At 42.3% G+C, this 23,016-nt stretch overlaps 1 protein-coding gene across 3 annotated transcripts in view; it reads right to left on the reverse strand.

Annotated features, from left to right (window-relative positions):
* Positions 1-865: 865 nt before the first annotated feature.
* Positions 866-23,016, reverse strand: part of adam23b (ADAM metallopeptidase domain 23b) — a 37,207-nt gene continuing 15,056 nt past the window's right edge. The window contains exons 7-28 of one of the 3 annotated variants that reach the window (XM_089001965.1): positions 22,361-22,443; positions 22,206-22,269; positions 19,900-19,972; positions 19,058-19,134; positions 18,786-18,845; positions 18,636-18,704; positions 17,313-17,479; positions 16,487-16,571; positions 16,319-16,406; positions 15,305-15,356; positions 14,035-14,134; positions 13,877-13,948; positions 13,674-13,760; positions 13,496-13,576; positions 11,689-11,739; positions 11,552-11,615; positions 11,372-11,477; positions 10,081-10,200; positions 9,841-10,009; positions 9,062-9,173; positions 7,743-7,833; positions 866-4,342 (exon numbers count right to left, since the gene is read on the reverse strand). In XM_089001965.1, the coding sequence (XP_088858091.1) occupies positions 4,297-4,342; positions 7,743-7,833; positions 9,062-9,173; positions 9,841-10,009; positions 10,081-10,200; positions 11,372-11,477; positions 11,552-11,615; positions 11,689-11,739; positions 13,496-13,576; positions 13,674-13,760; positions 13,877-13,948; positions 14,035-14,134; positions 15,305-15,356; positions 16,319-16,406; positions 16,487-16,571; positions 17,313-17,479; positions 18,636-18,704; positions 18,786-18,845; positions 19,058-19,134; positions 19,900-19,972; positions 22,206-22,269; positions 22,361-22,443 (1,917 nt within the window). In that variant the 3' untranslated portion in view covers positions 866-4,296. Of the gene's footprint in view, positions 4,343-6,532; positions 6,624-7,742; positions 7,834-9,061; positions 9,174-9,840; positions 10,010-10,080; positions 10,201-11,371; positions 11,478-11,551; positions 11,616-11,688; positions 11,740-13,495; positions 13,577-13,673; positions 13,761-13,876; positions 13,949-14,034; positions 14,135-15,304; positions 15,357-16,318; positions 16,407-16,486; positions 16,572-17,312; positions 17,480-18,635; positions 18,705-18,785; positions 18,846-19,057; positions 19,135-19,899; positions 19,973-22,205; positions 22,270-22,360; positions 22,444-23,016 lie in introns of all 3 variants that reach the window. The other 2 variants (XM_089001964.1, XM_089001966.1) reach the window with 2 other exon arrangements.

Below are 23,016 nucleotides of genomic sequence, written 5' to 3' on the forward strand. Positions count from 1 at the left end.
AGTGAGAAGCCAACTTGAAATGTTCTGCTGCAATTCGTAAACGGACGCTCATTCATTATTGTGGTCATACATTAAAAAAATAACTCATAATTCTCACTCCAAAGCTGCAAACTCTAGCAGACCTGTTGAAAAACAACATGTCGACGTCCATTTTGTTCATTCAGAAAATCTTCCCAGATTGCTTGAAAACAGTCAAGTAGACTTGGTTCAAAAACTCACCTCATCAATATTTATTATTATTATTTATTATTATTTTTGGGTGTGCTCAAGCCAAAACAATAAAAACGTTACCTGCGTTCAATTTTGCTGCCAATTATACATTTTTAGTGAATGTGACCTTGTGGCAATTTTATGTCAAGGAACTATGTTGAAGTCAGTTGAGGAGTTTCATAGGGGCAACTGTCGTGCTTTGCGGCTCTCCATGTTAATATAGCACGTGGAAAAAAACAGTGAACCCGTTTTATCGCATTTCATTGTTTATGCCGATAGTATAAAACAGATTTGTACCATATATATACAAACACTCTTAATATTTATTATAATACAATATATGCAGTACATAATAGTCCATATACTTATGTGAGGATAATAATAACTGTTTGTATTATTTTTGCTCCTAGTGTGACAAAAACCTGCACACGCGAGTCTAAACAGGAGGTCACAGCCCAATCTGTTTTGGATTTTTTTTGCCCCCATGCTCACTTTTTATGTATTTTCTGAGGAGACATCCATCGCATGAGTGAGCCGTTTGTCCATCGGACAACCTGATGCAAAATTTCAATTCAAATTGTGCCGTTGCTATTGATTGACTGGTTGGATAGTTGATGAATAAAGTGCGCTGGAAAAAGAGGAAAAAAAGGAACACTTAAAAGGAGTCAGTAGTTTTATTGACCAGTCCAAGTGTACATGATGCAGTGAGAAAGAGGACAGAGGACGAGCAGACGTTGAAAGGTGGGGGGAGGGGCAACATACCAGCCACCATCTAGAGGGGACAACAAGAAGAACCCTGCGCCAGGCCTTCATATGTACAGGCACCATTTTTGTGTGAAGGTGATTCAAAACATTAGATGGGACTCACACACACATTCGCGCACACACCCACACGTTCCTGTTTCAAAGATAATGTGAGGACCGGATAACTCCAGATTAAAGAGTGAGGACCACTGTTGCTGATAAATTTAGAGAAGAACGAGTGTTCCATTTGAACAGTAAATGTCACCCTATTTCCCACTTCAACTTCTTCAAAAACAAAGCAATAAAAAGTGGACTTGAAACTGAAATAGCAGCAGGAGTGAGGACTCTGAATGGGTACATTCAAAGTCCCCACCCCTGTGTGAATTTGGTTAAAATATCCTTTTACTTTTTGTGGTATGAACTTTTTCCTCTCATTAACAACACACACACACACACATGAACACACACAGTGAGTAAAAAGTGTGTGTATTCAAGTGAAATGAAAATACACACCAAAAAATCCTTTTGGGTGAATTTGTGAGGACCTTTCTGAAACTTTAACAGATGCATATATAGACCTTCTAGAAGCCTTTAGAATGAACAACTTGTGAGGACCGGCCAAAAGGTCCTCACTTGTCAAAAAATGTCCTCACTACGTATGGCATCAAATGTTAGTGGTCCTCACAAGACTAGTCATACAAACACACACACCCACACACAGGAGAAGTGCTCTTTTGATTATTCCTCATAATAAATATGAATCCGTTTTTTTTTGGAAGCAAAATGAAACAAGATTGAAATGGAGAAAATGATAATAAGCAGATTTTTTTTTTTCAAATTAGAGGTCGATCCTTCGGCTTTTTTTGTGCAATAATATCCCTCCTTTGCATAGTAAATCAAAGTTAAATGTTTCATTATTGACATGCAGCCTTTATCTTTTGGAAGCATATTTTCTTGGAAATTTCTGCGAGGAAACTCGCATCTAGAATGACTATAAATAAGCCCACTACACAGTGATTGCATGCGGCGTTGTTTCCCGTCCACTCGATGGCTACTTACGAGTCTATGAGAGTACAAGGCTAAGCCAGATGTGGCGGCGGGGGTCAGTGGACGGGGGTGTCGGCGGTGGACGGGTGAGCCCCGGCTGGACGCGACAGAGGGCAAAAAAAGTGCTCCGTGTGCAACATCCACATGGTTCAATGGTGATTGCTTCTTTGGCTTTTCCTTCAACGTCAACACCGCGACGGCATCGGACCTGATCTCTGACACGCTTTTCTTGGGGACGCCGGAACGGTTACGTTTTGAGCTAAAAGTTCGCCCGATGAGCTTTTGAAACGCCTGCTATAAAACATGCGAATGTAAAAAAACAACAAATACCGTATTTTCCAGTGTATAAGGTGTCTGTTCCCAAGTGAAATGTCACCGACGCACATAACGGGTGGTCTACTTTAGCATTCACCTGAAATAATAACCATAAGAATAATACATTTCATTTCTAAGCGCCTTTCAAAACTCTCAAGGTCACTTTACCGTGAAAACGGGAAAAGTTTTTTTCTGTGGGTGAGCAGCGGCAGTGTTCACTCGACCCGGAAGCAACTAGCTCACTAGCTAGATAGCCATATAGCTAATAGCTAGTCAGCTAGATAGCTATCCAGCAAGCCAGAGAGCTAATAGATAGCGAGCAAGATAGCCATCTAGACAGAGAGAAAATAGATAGCAAATGGCTAGCTAGCTAGGCTTTCAGCGTTCACTCAATCTAGAATAACTCAGATAGAAAGCTAGCCAGCTAGCTATCTAGCTAGATAGCTAGAAAGACATATAGATAATAGCTAATCAGCGAGATAGCTATATAGTCAAACCTCGGTTTTCAACCATAATCCGTTCCCAAAACCGGTTTGAAAAGCGATTTGGTTGAAAACCGAAAAACGTCCCATTATAATCAATGTACCGTATTTTCCGGTGTATAGGGCGCACCCAAAAGCCTTGATTTTCATCAAAAGATGTCCCTGCTCAAATAACTCCAATAGATCAAGTTAGCTAGCTAGCAAAGAGATGACTAATAGCTAGCTAGTTAGACAGCTAATAGATAGCAAATAGATAGCTAGCTAGGTAGCCAGCAACTGCGACCCAGTTCAACCGGAAATAACTCAAATAAAACAAGTTAGCTAGCTAGCGAATAGATGACTAATAGGTAACTAGCTAGCTAGCTAGCCAATTAGACAGCTAATGTGCATTATATATGGAAATGGTTTGAAAATACACCATTCATTGGGGGTGCGCCTTATACAAGTAACATCCGACTTACGACCGGCTCGACTTACAACCACCCGTACTTACGACCACGACCTCCGGACCCTATTTTTAACATTTTAAGAGGGGTAGTTTGCGAGTCATTTAGCCTCTATTCAACATTTTGAATGGATTTCGACTTACGACCGTTTCGACTTACGACCGTTTGGTCGGAACGCAACTCGGTCGTAAGTCGGATGTTGCCTGTATATGGAAAAGGATTGAAAATACACCATTCATTGGGAGTGCGCCTTATACAAGCAACATCCGACTTACGACCGGCTCGACTTACGGCCACCCGTATTTACGACCACCTGTACTTAACGACCACGACCTCCGGACCCTATTTTTAACATTTTAAGAGGGGTAGTTTGCTCAGTCATTTAGCCTCTATTCAACATTTTGAATGGATTTCGACTTACAACCATTTTGACTTACGACCGTTTGGTCGGAACGGAACTCGGTCGTAAATCTGATGTTACCTGCATATGGAAAATGTTTGAAAGTACACCATTCATTGCGCCTTATACACCGGAAAATACGTTAAATAAATAAATACATCGGTGGATTTTTTTTTCCAAAGCTGAAATACTGCAATTATCTACATTTTGTTTTTAGTCAGCATTCACTATATGAGCTTCCATGCAGTTTTGCTGTCACATTCGTTTGTCTCCGTTGGAATGAGGCTTTTTCTCCTCGTTCTCTTTGGAAGGATGTAATTCCGGCTAAATATTCACAGCTTACGTAGCCATGCGGAGCCCGCTAAGAAATGCTCTTAATGCCAGTTATCCGAGCAAAACAACAAAAGGGAGGTCGAAAAGAGGTCGAGATCAGGCTTGCGTGTGATGAGTGCTGTGAAAAGGCTAAAAGGTTACACGCGTCTAATGTCGCTACCGCGGAATTGCTTCCAATGTCCATCATCCCGCTTGTATTATTATTTTTTTTTTCAATCCATGATTAATATTCAAGTAAATCTAATGCCAAAAAGTCAGCAGCAAGAAGTGCAGTCCGGCTGTCTGCAATCCGTCGGCGATTGGCGTCCGCCCTTCAGCGTTAAATGGCTGTGGCGTTGGGGTCGTAGCGACGCTTCTTCACATTTCTTGCAAGGGAGACAAAAAAAAATAAACGCGCGTTAGCATTCAGCAACTTCACATCGGTGATGAGGCCGGTGCAACATGGACGGACGTGCAGCCTTGTTTCTCCGTCTTGGTCAACTCACAGAAGTAAAACAAATTTAAGGGCAACCGACACCTCCGGACAAGTTGCGTCCATCATTTGTCAAATGACTTCTACTGAGCGCATTTGACAAAGATTCCAGCGCATATAGCTAGCTAGATTTGACGTTTTAAGACTTGCGCTGAATATTCAGGAAGTCTGTTTTCCAGTTGGTGACGATCCCCACGTCACGTTTGGAACGCCCCTGACCGACAAAGCGACACACAATGCATTTTGGGTACTTTTTTGCCTGAAAACACTGTGTTGACGGCGACATTACAAGGAAAATGACATAAATAACGCCATGGTGAATCGTGTGTCGCAGTCAATTGCGGTAGCACGCATAAAGAAGGTAAAACTTCATATTCCTTGTGTCCTGGAATTTGAGTGAAAAGGACAAAAACCCAGGCAGTGAATGAGTAAAGTACCAAAACATCAATGCTAATTTTCGCGTTTTTTTTAAGTACCGAAAGATATATGCTAATTTTCACTAGCTCATCAACGCCATTTTGCATTATGTGTTAGCATTAAGCTATCAAAAAACCCTGGCACTGGAGTGGACACATTTTTTTTGCACATCATCTGGCAGTGAATGTGTTAATAAAAATATCGTTGAAAAGGTTTCTTCAGCCGTCATCTGTACTTCTTTGAAGGCGTCGGACGTTTTGCTTCTTATCCAAAAAGCTTCGTCAGCGAACTAAAGTCTTACTGGTAGTATCGGCCCTATATGTATGGGATATATATATGGGGCCGATACTACCAGTAAGTATCATCCCTATATATATATATATATAGGGCCGATACTACCAGTAAGAATTTAGTTCGCTGACGAAGCTTCTTGGATAAGAAGCGAAACGTCCGACACCTTCAAATTCGTACAGATGACGGCTGAAGAAACCTTTTCATCGATGGACCACTCCTGTACGACTGAGAGCTTCCACAGACGTTCATAAAAATAAGAATCAGAGAATATGAATTGAGGACTAAAATCATATCAAAATACAAAATAGAGACAAAAGTCAGAAAAAAAAGGCTGCACCATGTCGGCCCGGTTACAGTTGGACTGCAAGAAGACTCGGAGAGGCCGTTGACTTTCACAAAGCCTTGTGGGTGACGCCCAAAACACCAAAAATGCATGGGTTGCATTGGTGTTTAACCAATTGGGACTCGTTTTTCAAATACCAAAAAAGTTTGTGAATGTAAACGAAACTCGTCGGCTCTTGGCGCTCAACTGGAGGCGTGCATGCAGACGGCAGTTGACCATCGCTTATTTCCAGCGACATACAATAAATTGCCATTAATCTACATTAGGGTGAGGGGATGCTGGGGGGGGGGGGGCATCATCAGAACAACAGAAGCGGCGTCGGCAACTAACCACAACAAAAGCACACCAACAAAGAAGACAACAGGAGTATTGCGCAACCTCCCCGTACTGCGGCTAGTTGTGGGGGCTCTTAGCCTCGACTTCGTGTCATGCACCTTCATCCAATAGAAGGCCCGCGAAGGCCCAACTTTGGCTTTGCTCGGTGTCATGCAGTGCAATGTGCAATGTGCCGTGTGTGTATACTGTGAAGCAGGCAGCAATGGCAGTCGGTGAAAAGGAAGAAGAGGGGTGGGAGAGTGGGGGGACGGACGCCTGTGGGCGGTGGTCTCGATAAAAATGAAGCGTCACCATTGGACAGTTTGACCTTTTCGGGAACAATAATTAGCGCAAAGACACTGGCCAACTACGTTCTCCTTATTGACCTTCAAAGAATATCGTACACCTGCGATGCTTTTTCAAACTAGCGTCCGTCTTAGCGTGCATATCAAGCAGCCCGATTTCAGTTTGAGGTTCTGCTACAGATGCGCAGACCAACCGCGTGCGTCCATCCGTCCTCGAACGTCCTCTCACGCGCTGTCCTCACAACAACGTTAGCCCCAAACGCGCAGAAAGGAAAAAGTGGCCGCGGTCATATCTAGTCGGGGTTGTGCATATTCTGCAGCAGGAGCTCAAACGTCTTGAACAAAAGAAAGAAAGCAGCGTGGGATGCTGAAGGCGGAGCAAGGAGAGGCATGCGGTCCGTTGGCTTACTTAAAACCCCATCCAGTCCCCCCCAGCACTATGGCAGCCACAAGGATGGCTCCGGCGATGGAGCCTATTATTAGATTGGTGGCGCTAGGACCTGCAAAGGGTGACGGGGTAGAGGGGGACGGTTAGATACATGAGTCTCTATGCCAGGGGGCTCCATTCGTCCATCGCGACCGACCAGTCGATCGATCTCCAAGGTACGATTGGTCGATCACATGACAAGGTCATGTGACATTGTCATAAACTGACGCTATTCAAATAAAGTTGAGAGTTGTTTAAAAAAAAAACATGACAACAGCCTATCAGCCATCCCTTCACTTGATTGACACTCCGGACAACCAATCGGATGACATCTCATTATTAGGTACACTGGCGCGCTCAAACGACGCAAAGTTAACAAGCTAGTCATTAGTTACATCGTTTTTTTTCCTGGTCTAAAAATAAGTGGGGGAGCTGGAACATTTTCAAAGTGCGTTTATATCGTCTGCCAGTTATCAGAGTGAACTCAGGTAATGGCAAAAAATGGACATGGTTACGTTGTGTTATGCAACATATGCGGTGATACATCAATATGTGCACGTGGCAAGAATCCTCGAAATATTGCTCAATAAATAGAATCATTTTGACTCGGCATGATGAAAAAGTGTGAAGACCGATGCTATCTCGATGCTATCTAGCTGTAGCAATAACTCCAAACCATTGCAACGTCTCGCGTGCTTTGCGTCCCCATTCTAACGTTTACACGGTGTGGCGGTCGTTGGCCCGTCAAATATTTGACTCAACATATTAAAGATGATTTTTATCTCTCTCTACGTGGTCTGCGGTACATGCAAAGAATGTTTTTCTGCTTTCAGCGCACACACACACACACACAACGGCCCAGCTGGGTGAGTTCTTGCGGTTGTCCATTTAAACGCCCCACACGCCCCAGAAAGGAGAGGAACACAGGAGAAGAAGAAGAGGGATACTGCAAACGGGGGAACACCGGGTAGCGGGAGGAAAGGGGGCGGGTTCCATCAATCAACCAATCAATCATACAACACACGGAAAACAATTAAGACGTGATTAATATGGTCATCGCCAACACACAAAAAGACACAAAGCCGCCGTGGACGCACACACGGATGGACGATCTGACGAAAGCGTCCGCAACATTGACTGAGGCACCACTATGAGAAGGAAGGAAGGAAGGAAAAAGGCGTGAAATGCTTACTCTATTCCCCACCCTGTGCCTCCAAAAATCACCCCCAGGGCCACAATGGTCCCTGCTACTGCCCCTATCAGTCTGTTAGTAGCCACGCTCACTGTGTGGAGGGAAAAGGGGAGCATGGTTACCACCCTGGATGGCTAGCTAGCAAGCTAGCTAGCTAAATAAATAAAAATATTTATAAATAACTACATAAATAAAAATACAGTGATACCCCGGTTTACGAACCCATTGGCTTGCAAACTTTTCAGTTTACAAACGTTAAATTTATGAACATTTTACCTTGGTATACAAACTATTTTTTGGGATACATACGGAGCGCCACAATGAGTGATGTGTCGTTCTCGAATGAGCCCGTTCTAACAAGAAAATGGCAGCTGACTAGTTTTTATCCTCTATTCCCCGCCCCCAATCTTCGGTTAAAGCCACGTGATTGGTCAAGAACGCAGCAGTGGGGGCGGGGGGGGGTTTAAACATTAAAGAGACAGGCAGACGACAGAGAGAAAATGGATAGAAAACAATGAAATTTGGACTCATTTCAACTTTGATAGTTCAAAAGCAGAGTGTAGACTGCAAGGTTAAAATATCCCATCAATCAGGCTCCACAAATAACCCGCACAAGCCATCTGTACACTTGATGCAAAAAGCTATCAACCCAGCTAAACAGAACACAGTTGATGAGGAACCAGGTAAAATGATCGCAAAGAAAGCACCTACAAGGGATCATTCCTGAAGATGGTGAAAAAAAGATGGCTACGTTCCTCATGAAGTGTTTAATGCTGATGAAACCGGCCACTCCATTCCATCAAGCCATCAAGGACCATGACAAAGGTCAATAAAACCACTTTATTATACAGTACAGTTTATTTATTTCATTATAATACCATATCACATTTATTATACATAAAATAATGTATATTTTGTGTAGTTTTAAGGCTTATTTCGTATAAAATTATGTTTTATGGGCACCTGGGAACGGATTATTACCATTTTAATGGTTTCTTATGGGAAATTTATTTTTGGTATACACACATTTCGCCTTACACACTGTCTGGGAACCAATTAAGATCGTAAGCCAAGGTATCACTGTTTATAAATATATTTACAAAATAAATAAGCCAATAAATTCACAAACAAATAAATAAATAAATAAATGACAAAAAAAATAAGTCAATAAATAACCAAATAAGCCCAAAAATGAATGATGGACAAACGGCAGGCTTGAGCGAGCCCCCACCCCCCACTACCCGGAAACACACCCACGACTATCTCCAAATGTGCCGATAGTGGTACTCTTCCAAGCTTTGTGAAGTCGTCAAACTCACCCTTGGGTCCTTGAGTCGGAGTGGTCTCGGGGACTTTGGGAGGGTCGGCCATACTACAGTCTGTCCCCGCCCACGTGCTGTCACACGTGCAGGTGGCTTCATTGTTGCATACCTGGATGAAACACAGTGGTGGGTTATCAATGGCCTGCAAGGCCTTCTTTGCTGGCCTAAAAATATCTCAATCACAGACTAATGTAAGTGACCTTGAGAGTTTTGAAAGGCGCTTAGAAATGAAATGTATTATTATTATTATTATTATTATTATGAATGTGAATTATATTTGAATAATAATATAATAATACATTTAATTTACAAGCGCTTTTCAAATCACCCAAGTACACTTTAACTTTAAAAGAACAATAAACCCCAGAACTTTAAAACCATATATAAAATGATAAATAATAAGAACAGATTAAAGTAAAATGTGAATGCAATTTTAAAAAGCAACGTTTTTATTGGTGTTTTTCATTTAACTAAAAAAAAATCATCCTGCGTGTTTTGGCTATTTTAGATGCTATAAAAGTGTCAGTTAGGAAACAAATAAAATGGTGTCGGTTGTCCTTTAAGTTTCGTCAAGTCACACGTTATTTCCTGGCCAACGGCACCCTCTAGTGGACGTGTCGTAAATCACAGATGAGGATTGATTCAGACGTAGCACTACTGAAGGCCTCGGGTTGACACGCACGGCCCGCCACTGACGAATCATAGAAATGCTCAGCGCCGTGTGGACGAGGAATCGAACCCCCGCACCACTGCACTGCGAGGCCAACGAAACTCACCCCGTGAGCAGAGCACACGTGTCCGTTTGGTCCAGACGGGCAGTTGCTAATGTTGAGCGACTGAATGGACAGACACTTGTGGTCAAGGCACATCATTGACGGCCCGCAAGGACTGCCGTCATCCACGTAGCCTAAATCGGTCTCATCGTCCAAAAGAACGTGTCCGCCGCTAGGACCAAAGGACAGTCAAGCCGTGATTTTTTTTAATCGATTCCACCTGATCGGAAACAATGAGGTTACCTGCAGTCTATCAGCCTGCCTTGATGGTTAAACGAGGTGGGGGTGATATCTCCTTTCATAGTTCCAATACGAGGGTTGCGGCCGATGTTGGTGCACAGGAGATAACCACAGAAGACATCGCTGTGGAAGACGAAGACAAAGTTATGATAAGTATTTAACGCCCTAAGTCAGAGATGTTCGATCGGACACTGTGGACGAAGACTCGAACCCAGAAAGATTGTCTTTTACTGCCGGCAGGGAACGCAGTCGTTCATGACAGACGGCTGAATTCCGCAGCCCTCTGCCAAGCTATTTATTGAGAGTCGATGCAAATTTAAGCGATGCATTAGTAAAACATAGTTTTCTTGATTAGAATACCACGCCCCTGGAACGTTTTGAGCCCCGACAGCTGTAACACAATAAAACATAGTTATTTTGTCTTTTCCATCAGCTGATAAATTTGTAACATGGCTAATGAGCTCTTCCTGTGAAGGAGTTTCCCAAGTCCTAAATTCTGTCAAAGTTCAGATATCCTAGATGAAGATGACAGTTTAACTTGCTGTGTCTTGACCTCAGGCCATCTGCGCCTTTTGTTTGCTTGGCCAGCTAAGCATGAAACTTTTAAATATGCTAACTTCTTATTCTGTCTAATCTCTATCACACCCCTCAGTTAAATCATCTCGAGAACTGCAATTAGACTTCTGTTTGCTAGACTCATCAGTCGCAACACAGCCCCATTCACTCTACAGCACCGGTGTCAAACTCGAGGCTCGGGGGCCAAATGTGGCCCACCACGGCATTTTATACGGTCCACAAAAGCCGGTCAAACATGTCAACATCTACCACGAATGCTAAAATCTGGACCAAAATGTAAACTTTTCACATGTAAAAAAAATCTACATTACAATAATTTAAACCACAGGTGTGAAAGTCAAGGGTTATCTTTGGAAGAAAACTAAGCTGTAAAATAGTTTACCAAGTGCTCTGAAAAACGCGTTTTCTAGACATGGAACGGATTTAAAAAAAAACATTGATTATAATGAGAAGTGATGTTTCGGTTTTTGAACAGGTTTTTGGAACGGATTATGGTCGAAACCCGAGATACTGTTGTATAAGGCGTACTTGAACTCACTGGTGTCAAAAGTCAAGGCCCGTGGGCCAAATTTGGCCCGCCACATCATTTTACATGGCCCCGTGTAAACCATAATAGCTCATAATTTTTGACTTTTGACGATTTAAAAACGAGTTGTTCATGATTTTGTTGTGCGCTCTCTGTGTAATACGGAGTGTCTTTCCCCAATTTGCTACTCACTGCTTGCTGCACTGGATCCATTTGTCGCCATCCCTTCCGCAGTTGCCTTTGTCGGTACCTTCGGTGTTTAACTTCTCATAGCAGAACTTCTCCGAGCCTCCAGCTTCTGAAGAGCCAAAAGAAGCACCAGAATCGGTGGGGTTCGGCGTCCTAAACGGCAAGCCAACTTCCTTTCCTTACTTGGCCCCCAGATGTATCTGCACTGGTTCTCTCGGGTCTTACACTCGCCATTGTAGCAACGGCCCTTTTGGGATTGGGAAAGCCAATGAGAAGCATCCTTTGCATCGATGGTTATAGTCCTGATTGATATCGCCTACCTGGTTCACTTGGCAGTGGTATCCATCTTGTTTATGAAGATTGGGGGGGCACTGTGAACAGGCAAAAGAAGCGTCGGAAACATGCAACGGAAGGCAACAACTACATTCAATTCCTAAGAATCGGTCGCTTAATGGATGAAAGATGAATCGTGAAAATGTATGATTTAATAATAATAATACGTTTCATTTCTAAGCGCCTTTCAAAACTCTCACGGTCACTTTATAGTTACAGGATCAGTTTTTCTGTGGGTGAGCAGCGCCAGCGTTCACTCAACCCGGAAGTAACTCAAATAGATAGAAAGCTAGCGAGCTAGTCAACAGATACCTAATTGATAGCAAATATCCTGTGACTGTAAAGTAACCTTGAGAGTTTTGAAAGGCGCTTAGAAATGAAATGGATTGTTATTAAATAGATAGCCAGCCGGGGAGCCAGCCAGATAGCTAATAGATCGCAAATAGATAGCAAATGGATAGCCAGCTTGGTAGCCAGCTAATATATTTCCTGACTCAAATAGCTAGGTATCTGGCTATATAGCTAATAGATAGCAAGCTAGATAGATCGATGGCTAATAGATAGCTAGCTTAGCGTGATAGCTACTATGTTTCCTGACTCAAATAGCTAGGTAGCTAGCTATATAGCTAATAGATAGCAAGCTAGATAGATCGATGGCTAATAGATAGCTGGCTAGCAAGATAGCTACTATGTTTCCTGACTCAAATAGCTTGGTAGCTAGCTATATAGCTAATAGATAGCAAGCTAGATAGATCGATGGCTACTACATAGTTTCTTGAAATGAACATTTTGAGTGGAATTGTGACCGCGCAAGCCCAATTTGAAAGGAACCGACTTTTTGTTTTGGTGTCAATATTTTGTGTGTCCTGGAATTCGATTGACAATGACAAAAACCCTGGCACTGGAGTGGACACATGTTTGCACATGTCTGGCAGTGAATGAGTTAAGAACTCACAAATCAAAAATGTATTAAACCAATCAGTTGAAAAGAACTTGAGTCAGGTCACTCATATCTCAAGTACCACAGTATTTTGCGCCATATTTCCCTTTTTTTTCTCCATCTTTCATTTATAAACGACAGAGTGGCTCAGGGTAGCCTTGGGATGACATCACACCATTACCACTACAATTCATCCACTAGCCCCGCCCCCCTCCGTAACCTGGCGCCATAATTGCATTGCATCACGTAGCCGTTAACTTGGCCTCCATTCCAACATGGTCCATTAATCACTGGGTCAATGAGGTGACATTGCCCAGCGCGTTCAGTGGCAGGAAAAGTACCACATAAACGTAGAGATCATTTATCAGAGACATCGCGCCGTGACATCATGACGCTGCGTAGCTGCTTTTCAATGTTCGAAAAGCAGAAGTCTGCCGATTCATCGCAGGTTAATCGATAGCCAACAGATACCGAGCTAGATAGCCAGCCAGCTAGATAGCTAGCTAGCCAGCCAGACAGCTAATAGATAGCAAATAGCTAGCATTTTTATTTTTACATTTTACATTTCATTTCTAAGCGCCTTTCGAAACTCTCAAGGTCACTTTACAGTCACAGGATATTTATTTCTGGAGGTGAGCAGCGGCAGCCACACACGCCACCTAGCTAGCTAATAGATAGCTAATAATAATAATACGTTATGCATTTTTGTTTGTCACTGTATTTTGCACATTTTATGAGTGGGACTACTCGTATTTATATACAAGGCTGTGTATTAAATAATAAACGAAATAAAACGCGCTGTGAATTTTTGAACAGATTGAACGGGCGTCATCTATAGTGTGATCCCACAACACCTGTCCAGAGTCCCCGGAGCAGGTCTCTGAGATATCGCAGTCGTTCACAGCATAGCGGCAACTGTAACCTCGCGGCAAGAACTGGCAATGGCAAGAAAACAAAGCAAAAGAATGCATCCCATAATACGTTTTTTTCTTTTTTTTTTAATCCTGGAGGAAAGTTTCGTGGCGCTTTTACCAGGCACGTGGTATTGCAGCAGGGGCCGTCGCTGCAGTGCGCCCCGTTGGCCAGCGAACACTTTTTGCAGCATCCCTTGTAGCACTCCTGAATATAGAAACAAGTTGAGTTAGCGCTGCGGCTAACTCAACATACGCGTGGACGGAAAACACGTGTGAGAACAGAGAAGGGGGTGATGGGGAAAATAAAAAAAACTCTCTCACAGCTCTGGCGCCGCAGTCGCACTCTTCTCCCACTTCCACAAATCCATTCCCGCACTCGGTGGGCTCCAACAACTGGCCAAATACATCAAGCGGGCACGTGCAAACGTGTAGAGTGACTTCAACGTGCTTCTAACCGTGGCGAGTGGTGCGCATCGAACCTTTGTGGGCCTGTTAAACAGACACGAGCCTCCACCTTTCAACAGGAAGTCCTTGTAGTCTGAAATGCTGCATTTGGAGAATCTCCGTGGGTGTTGGACACTGTGGAGACGGGGAGTGAAGACATCTGTTATGAACATCCGGAAGAATTGAGATGTGTAGAGATACAGAATACAGTGATACCTTGGCTTACGAACTTAATTGGTTCCCAGACAGAGTGTGTAAGGCGAAAAGTGTGGATCCCAAAAAATAATTTCCCACGGAAACCATTAAAATGAGAATAATCCGTTCCCAGGTCCCATAAAACATAATTTTCTACTAAACAAGCCGTAAAACTACAGAAAATATACCTTATTTTATGTATAACAAATGTGCCATGGTATTATAATTAAAGAAATAAACTGTACTGTACAATAAAGCGGTTTTATTGACCTTTGTGATGGTCGTTGATGGCTTGATGGAATAGAATCAGAATCAGAAAACCTTTATTCGTCCCACAATGGGCAAATTTGCAGACCACAGCAGCAATTTCAGTGGCCGGTTTCATCAGCATTAAACACTTGATGAGGAACGTAGCCTTCTTCATTCACCATCTTGAGGAATAATCCCTCGTAGGTGCTTTCCTCTGCGATCATTTTACCTTATTCCTCATCAATTGTGTTTTGTTTAGCTGGGTTGATAGCTTTTTACATTAAGTGTATAGATGGCTTGTGCAGGTTATTTGTGATTGATGGGAAATTTTAATCTTGCAGTCTACACCCTGCTTTTGAACTATCAATAAAGTTGAAACAAGTCCAAATTTCGCTGTTTTCTATCCATTTTCTCACTCTCTCTCTGTCGTCTGCCTGTCTCTTTCATGTTTAACCCCCCCCCCCTCCCTGCTGCTGGGTTCTTGACCACTCACGTGGCTTAAACCGAAGACTGGGGGCGGGGAATAGAGGACAAAAACAGTCGGCAGCCATTTTCTCGTTAGAACGGCTCGTTCGCGAACACCACATCACTCATTGTGGCGCTCGGTGTGTATCCCGAAAAATTGTTTGTATGCCAAGGTAACATTTTCATCAATTTAAGGTTCGTAAACCGAAAAGTTCGTAAGCCAAGGGGTTCGTAACCCGAGGTGTCACCGTACTGCTATTCAGAAACTTTTTTTTGCAGAGTTATGTGAATTCATCTCAAGTACCAGACGACATTCCCAAAGTTTCATTGCTAATTCCCTGCAACTTGACTAGCCGTTGGGATGCCAGCCAATATGGGATAAATGTTGGACATTACCCAGTGTCCTCCATGATGCAGCCGGTCCACGAATCAGTGCAACCGCATTCCTCTGCAAATCAGAGAAGAGAGGAAAGGGCGCAGAAACAGGAATGAAATATTCCTACACTACTTTTTTTAAACAGCGCCCGTAGTAAAATTAGACGGATTAACGACAGCGACTCCCTTGAGGACAAAAACAACAATGAAAATGCATTCAGTAGGCAAAGATGCATCTTAACTCATTCACTGCCAGACGATGTGCAAACATGTGTCCACTCCAGTGCCAGGGTTTTTGTCATTTTCACTCAAATTACAGGACCCGCAGAATATTGAGTCAATGCAGCGTAATAAACCTTACTGTGTTCTTTCATCAGAAAAAAAAAAAGTTATATGAGTCTGGAGTTATCTGAGCTTGAAATGAGGGTGACTGTCCAAATTACAATCCAATACATAAATATTGGTTTATATAGTGCATTATTTATATATGTATTTATGTATTTCTTTATTTGTATTTATTTATTTGTTTGTTTCTTGATTGGTATTTATTAATGTACGTGGTTATGCATTTGTTTATTAGTTTTATTTTAGCTAGGTAGCTAGCTAGCTTTCTATGTATTTGAGTTACTTCCGGGTTGAGTGAAAGCTGGCGTGTGTGGCTGCCGCTGCTCACCCACAGAAAAACTGTGACTGTAAAGTGACCTTGAGAGTTTTGAAAGGCGCTTAGAAATGAAATGTATTGTTACGATTATTAATTAACAACAAATGAAACCGGAACAAAGCGCTAACAAGGAAAAATAAGGCAAATGCTGCTGCCGCGTGGAAAAAACATTGCCAGAGGTCTGGCCAGCGCGGAGAGTATGAGAGTAAGTAAGAGTAAGTGTGAGACGGTCCTTATACATATTTTTCTTTCCAACGCAGTAAAATCTCAAAGCGCCGCTTGGCTAACCAAACCGCTAGCGTCGGAATATTTTGTGTAAACATTGGAGCCTGCCCTCTTTGCCTCATGTAAGAAATGTGAAATGAAATGTCTACTTCTCTTGGATGCGGGATCCCATTGGATGGCCAGATTCTGAGCCAGGCTCTGGGCCAACGAGCCCGCCATGGACCAGGTGCTGCCGTACTGTGAAAGGCAGCAGAGGGTCGGCAGGTCAAAGCGACTTCCGCGTGAGAAAAGGACATGAAGTGCGTGCTTCATCTGACCTCATTGACGCCAACCCCGCGGCTCACGGAGCACATGCCTCCAAAGTAGGCTGCGCTACTTCGGCGGTAGTGAAAGGTCACATTGCTGTACAAACAAAGAACAAATAAACCAACAATTAATTACAGAAATAAATAAATAGGTGGATACATAAATAAATACATTAATTAATTAATTAATTAATGAACAAAGCAACAAATAAACAAACAAATAAATAAATAAATACATACCTAAATACAAATACATACCCTAAATACATAAATAACCAACAACTAAATACATGCATACATAAATAAATAAATACATGAATAAATAAATAGAAAAAAATAAATAAATATATAAATAAATACAAAATAAATAAATTGATGAATGAATAAATATATGAAAGCAACAAATAAATACATTCATAAACAAATGAACGAACGAATGAATAAATAAATAAATGAATAAATACGTAAATAACCAACAAGTAAATACATGCATACATGAATAAATACACAAATAAATACATAGAAAAATAAATAAATACATAAATAAATAGATGAATGAATGAATAAATATATAAAGCAACGAATAAATACATTCATAAATAACTGAATGAATGAATTAATTAATTAATGACCAACAAATAAATACACTCATACACAAACACGCACGCACGCACGAATAAATAAATACATAAATGAATGAATGAAAAAATAGATACGTGGATGAATGAATAAATACATACATTCATCCATCCACCCATCCACACACACACACACACACACACACACACACACACACACACACACACATCCATCCATAGGTGCTTTTTGGATAACTTACGAAAAGAGGTGCACTGCATCTGCATGGTGCTTGATGCTCTGTTGGCGGTACTTGGAAAAATCCCGCAGCATTTCCAAGGGCCTCACGCTGACCGGAATCTGATCTTTCTCTGTCCAGATCTCCAAAGCAACCAGCACCACACGAGTTCGCAGTTGCTCTTTGAAGACCTGCAGGCAGGAGCAGGTCAGTCTACCTCGCTTCTCACAAAATGTCACTTGACGTGGACTTGCGGTAGCACATTGAACAAGTATTTGGAGTAGTGTTGAAGACATTTCAATGCAGACTAGACTTGGACGTATTGCCTATAACGGACATGCATTTTATAGCGACACTCAGTCAGTCATTGGAGAAAAATGGTGACAGGTAGAGGGCGAAAGAACAAGCAATTGCCTCATCAAGCATTCACAATTTCACACCGAGAGGGGGCAGTAAATCTTTTAAAAAAAAAACCACTGTCAACTGCAAAGGAAATGAATCATTGACAAACAAGCCGCAATTCTGAAGAATGTCTCGGGGAGTTTCTGGAGCCTATCCCGGGTGACTCCCAAACGGAAGGCAGCCAAAGCCCTGGAATTGGTCGCCAGTCACTCACAGGGAACATAATGAGACAAACAACCATCATCGCCGACATCCACACCGCCCGTCACTGAGTGGGAAGTGATCTTATGGCGCCTGCGCTAAAGTCAGGCAACAGATTCAACTGGCTATCTAGCTAGCTAGCTATCAATATACAATATACAATTTGAGTTACTTCCGTGTTGAGTGAACACTGGCCCGTGTGGCTGCCGCTGCTCACACTTTAGGGTTAGGGTTTAGAGTAAGGGTTTAGGGTTAGGGGTTAGGGGTTATGGGTTTAGGGTTTAGGTTTTAGGGTTAAGGAGTTAAGGGGTTAGGGTTTGGGGTTTGGGGTTAGGGGTTAGGGGTTATGTGTTTAGGGTTGAGGGTTTAGGGTTAAGGAGTTAAGGGTTTAGGGTTTGGGGTTTGGGGTTTGGGGTTCAGGGTTTAGTGTTTAGTGTTTAGTGGTTTAGAGTTTGCGGTTTGGGGTTAGGGTTTAGGGTTTAGGGTTTAGGGTTAGGGTTAGGGTTAGGGTGAACATATCCTATGACTGTAAAATGACCTTGAGCGTTTTAAAAGGCGCTTATAAAATGAAATGCATTATTATTAATGGGACAACTGTGGCAAGAAGCTCATTCACGCCAACGCCGCCGCCTTAGTGTGACTGAGTGAGTCATTCTGGACTTCAAATGTCCGTCTAACCGACTGAGCAACAAACACGACCACGAAAAAAAACAGGTCCGGTGGAAAGAGGAAGATCTTACTCACAGCGTCCACCAGATTGACCACAGACTTGGCAAAATTCCTAGAGTGCTGCTTGCTTTTGTGTCGTTTGTACTGCAGGGATACGGAAAAACAGGAATGCTAAGTCAAAGTAGCAGATCAATTGATAGCAAGGTATCTAAAATAAGGACTCACCATACTGTGGTCACTGACAATCATGATCTCCAAGTATTTCATCTCCTCAAATACACTTATCTGTGAACATAAACGGAGTGGATTCATCATCAGACGTGAACGAATAAAGGTTGATTGTGTGATCCCCTCCCCCGCTTTGGCTGGCAGAGCCCTTGTGTGAAATGCTTGGGAGTCCACGTCAGAGGGTTTGAAATCATGACATAACAATTGACAGGCGGGTGAAAGCAACCTTGTGGTGTCTCTTCAAACAGGAGATGTGATCAGACACTCACGGCTCGCTTTTTCCGACGCATCAGCCAGGAGAGGTCATCCAGCTCCGAGAAGAGCTTCTCGTCGTCCTCCTCCTCCGCTACAAAAACAAATCACACAATACGCAAGTGAGTTACAGGTACAGTGATACGTCTGTGTCAGCTCTCAGTACAGGAATGGTACATCGATGAAAAGGTTTCTTCAGCCGTCATCTGTACTTTCAAGGTGTCGGACACTTCTTATCCAAGAAGCTTCGTCAGCAAACTAAAGTCTTTTGCTGGTAGTTTCGGCCCTACTGTCCAGACGTGGCGGTGCCAGACTCTGCTATGATTGGTCCCTGCTCTCAGGTTGGGGGGGAGCAGAGGACTACTCCCTGCATCTACACCGATTGCTTCTATTGTCCTGACCGACGACTGGCCTAATTGCCCAATTTGCCTTGGTATCACATCATCAGCATAACTAAGCCTATGTTGCCTAAGCAGTCTATTGTATGAACGATCCAAACTGAACGTCACCCTATGAAAGCTATAAATATAGCTTCTCTTTCTCCCCTTTCAAACCATCTATTTTTACCAGTAAGACTTTAGTTTGCTGACGAAGCTTCTTGGATAAGAAGCAAAACCTCCGACACCTTCAAAGAAGTTCATCGATAATATGCCAATGTATTTATTTATGCATTATTATTCTATATATTTTTATAGCTTTGGTCAATGCAAGTTTGCTCACTAGCACCAATGCTAGTCGATGTGCTATATTGCAGCCACACAATATGAAAAAGACAGAACGGGGTGGAGGCCCTTCAAGAAATGTTTTTAGTGTTTTTTGTTTTTTTTTGTACAGTGATGACGGCCTTGTAAATCTTTACCCATTTGCTGTGACTCATTTTTCCAGTGAAACGAAGAAGTTCTTCGGAGCTGGTGAGGCCTGCCAGCTGTGTCCTGAGGGGTTACAGAGCACAAACACTTCTTGGAACAGCCACTGGGAGGAAGATCCAGTCAAGGTGTTTATTGTGGACTTGAAAAAAAATATGTTGCGGCTCGGAATTGAAGCGGATTTACGTTGGGACAGGAGATGTGAGACAATCTCTTTTCGTCAATGGATGCTACAGCTTGGTGTTTGCTTCCAAAACATAGCTTGTCGCAGACCTGCACATTCCACCATGACGTCCCTGATCCACTGATGAAAAGGAGGCTTTGATCCTCTCCTTTTTTCATCTAAAACTGCTTCATGTAACAAAAAGGGTGCAGAAAGTGATTAAGGTTGAAGACTGTCTGTGTCTTTTATCATATTGTAATTTTGCGAGTGTTTTAAACTCAATTTTAAAATTTAAATTTTAAATAGCTATACTAGCTAGCTAGCTAACTTTTTACCTATTTGAATTATTCAACTATGTATCTAACTATCTTTGAGTTATCTTTTAGCTAGCTAACTTTCTATCTATTTGAGTTACTTCCGGGTTGAGTGACCGCTGGCGCGTGTGGCTGCCGCTGCTCACCCACAGAAAAACTTATCCGGTGACTATAAAGTGACCTTGAGAGTTTTGAAAGGCGCTTAGAAATGAAATGTATTATTATAGTCTGAAAGTGTGGCGCCTCTCTATCGAGGTGTGTCTGTTCCGCGTCACCTTGACGACTCACTTCTCCGACTATCTTTTCTTTTTTGCTTCCTGTCTTTTATCGCAGGAAGCCTAAAGTCGTGTTCTGTTCTGTTCAGGGAGATGGCCTCACGCTCCCTTGATTCCTCACCTTCTGTTCCTCGACCTCAACATTTCACGGCCTCCTCCACCCTTTCCTATCCACCACATTCTAATCTTAAAGCATCCCCAAAGAACGTCATGTTTGTTCACCGATTGACGAACGAGAAAAGGGAAGGTCAAAGTGTCAAACACGTTTATCATTATCAAACAAAAATGTTACAAATATTTCAGCGACTTTCCGCATATTCTGGCGCGAAGACAAAAAAAAATAAAAAATACGAGAACCATACTGATCGAGATGAGACAGAATAGAAGTGATCATATTTAAAATTCCTATGCTTAGCTGGCCAAACGAACAATAGGCCCACAATAGAACCACAGAAAACCTGGGGTCAACCTGAAGTCAACGGACACAGCTTGTTAACCTGTCATCTTCATCTAGGACAGAGGTGTCAAACATACGGCCCGCGGGACGGAACCGGCCCCCAAGGAGGTTGATCAGGCCCGCGGGATAATTTAAAAGTGGGGGGAAAAAATGCAAAAATGACATGGAATTGATATTTTTAATGTGGTGCAATTTAAGGATTGTCCACTCGAGGGTAGAGTGGTACTGTTTCGATCAACGTAGAAGAAAACTGCAGTCTTTTTTTTCAACCGCGGTTTCAACATCCTCATTAGCCAAAATGTCATTATCCAAACAGAGAAGAAGAAGTAGAATGTTCAATGAAAAATGAACCATATCATATTTTTTACAGGGATGCATGGGAAACATTTGTGCATGGTGTGTTTTGAAGAAAATAGATACATTTATTTAGCCATATTTGATATCGCTCAAGATAAACATAAAAATAGTAAGTTTAAAATATTTAATTCCGTTTAAAATTGTTAAAAGATTACATGTAAGTGTTAACGCTAATACTGTATTCGCTTGTCATATTTTAACCTAACAGTTTTCAATATGTTTCGGTATTGAAGGAATGATATTTGGTTATTAATTGCATGTATGGTATCATTTTAATGGTCCGGCCCACTTGACATCGATCGAGGCCCACCATGTGAAATAAGTCTGACACCTCTGATCTAGGAGGTCTGGCCTTGGATAGAATTTAGAACTTGGGAAACTCCCTCGTCATAGAAGTAATTTAGGACTCGAAACTCCCTCACAGGAAGAGCTCATTAGCCTAGGTTACAAATTTATCAGTTGATGGAAAAGACAACCAATTAAAATGTTGATGTTGTGTTGTTTTATAGTTGTTGGTGCTCGGGATGTCCAGGGACATCAAGAAAACTATGTTTTACTAATGTATGACTTTAATTTGCATGTATTCTCAATAAATAGCTTGGCAGAGAATTCGGGCGGCTTTCATGAATGACTACCTCCCCTGCCGGCAGTAAAAGACAATCTTCCTGTGCTCCAGCCTTTGTCCACAGTGTCCGATCGAATATCTCTGACACATACTTAGCCGCTAACTTACCATTGAATGATTCTGTTGCAGAGGCTGAATCACATACACATGGACTCCGTCGTCAAACATTCCGCTAAAAAGGGGAAGAGAGAGCGAGAGTCAATATTGGAAAAGGAGCCCAAAAAATGTGCCTTATCGTCGCGCACACGATCCGGTTCACTTACTGCAGCCCGTTGCAGGTCGATAAGGCCACACGGGAGACGCCGTTGCCCCTCACCTGACCGTGGTAGTAACAGTGCTCGCCGCCCTGAGGGGTCGGGGGGAGAAAATAAAAAACAGAACTAAAGTCAAAATCAAAACGAGCATCATAATAATACTTTCATTTAGAAGTGCCTTTCAAAACTACCATGCTAATGCTAACTCAAGCAAGAATCCTTGACTGAGTTAACCGCATGTGTCTTTAGGTTGATGCTAATGCTAACATGAACCCAGTGTTGGTTAGCAAGAATCCTTGACTGAGTTAACCGCATGTGTCTTTAGCTTGATGCTAATTGCTTGGCTGGTGGCTTGTAACATCTTTTGCTCCGACAAAATTAATCAAATCATTGATACCCTGAATGGCCTGCCTTCAATGTAAGAGTTCAAGATGGCGGACAACGCGCAGGGTTTTCTCCCTTTCGCTAATGCTAAAGCGCTGCTAAAGTCCCAAAAAAATAAAATATTTCTATCATTTCTAACTAGCTTCAGCCGGTTCTTTATCACTAATTTGTCTTATTGATATTTTTAGCTTTTCAGATAGCTCCTAGGACAAACACCTACTTTGGTTTGATAGCTTGATGCTAATGCTAACTCAAGCAAGAATCCTTGACTGAGTTAACCG

This window comes from Hippocampus bargibanti, linkage group LG08 (assembly GCF_051943395.1).
Source record: "Hippocampus bargibanti isolate YZ-2025 linkage group LG08, ASM5194339v1, whole genome shotgun sequence".
In the NCBI taxonomy this organism is placed as follows: Eukaryota; Metazoa; Chordata; class Actinopteri; order Syngnathiformes; family Syngnathidae; genus Hippocampus; species Hippocampus bargibanti.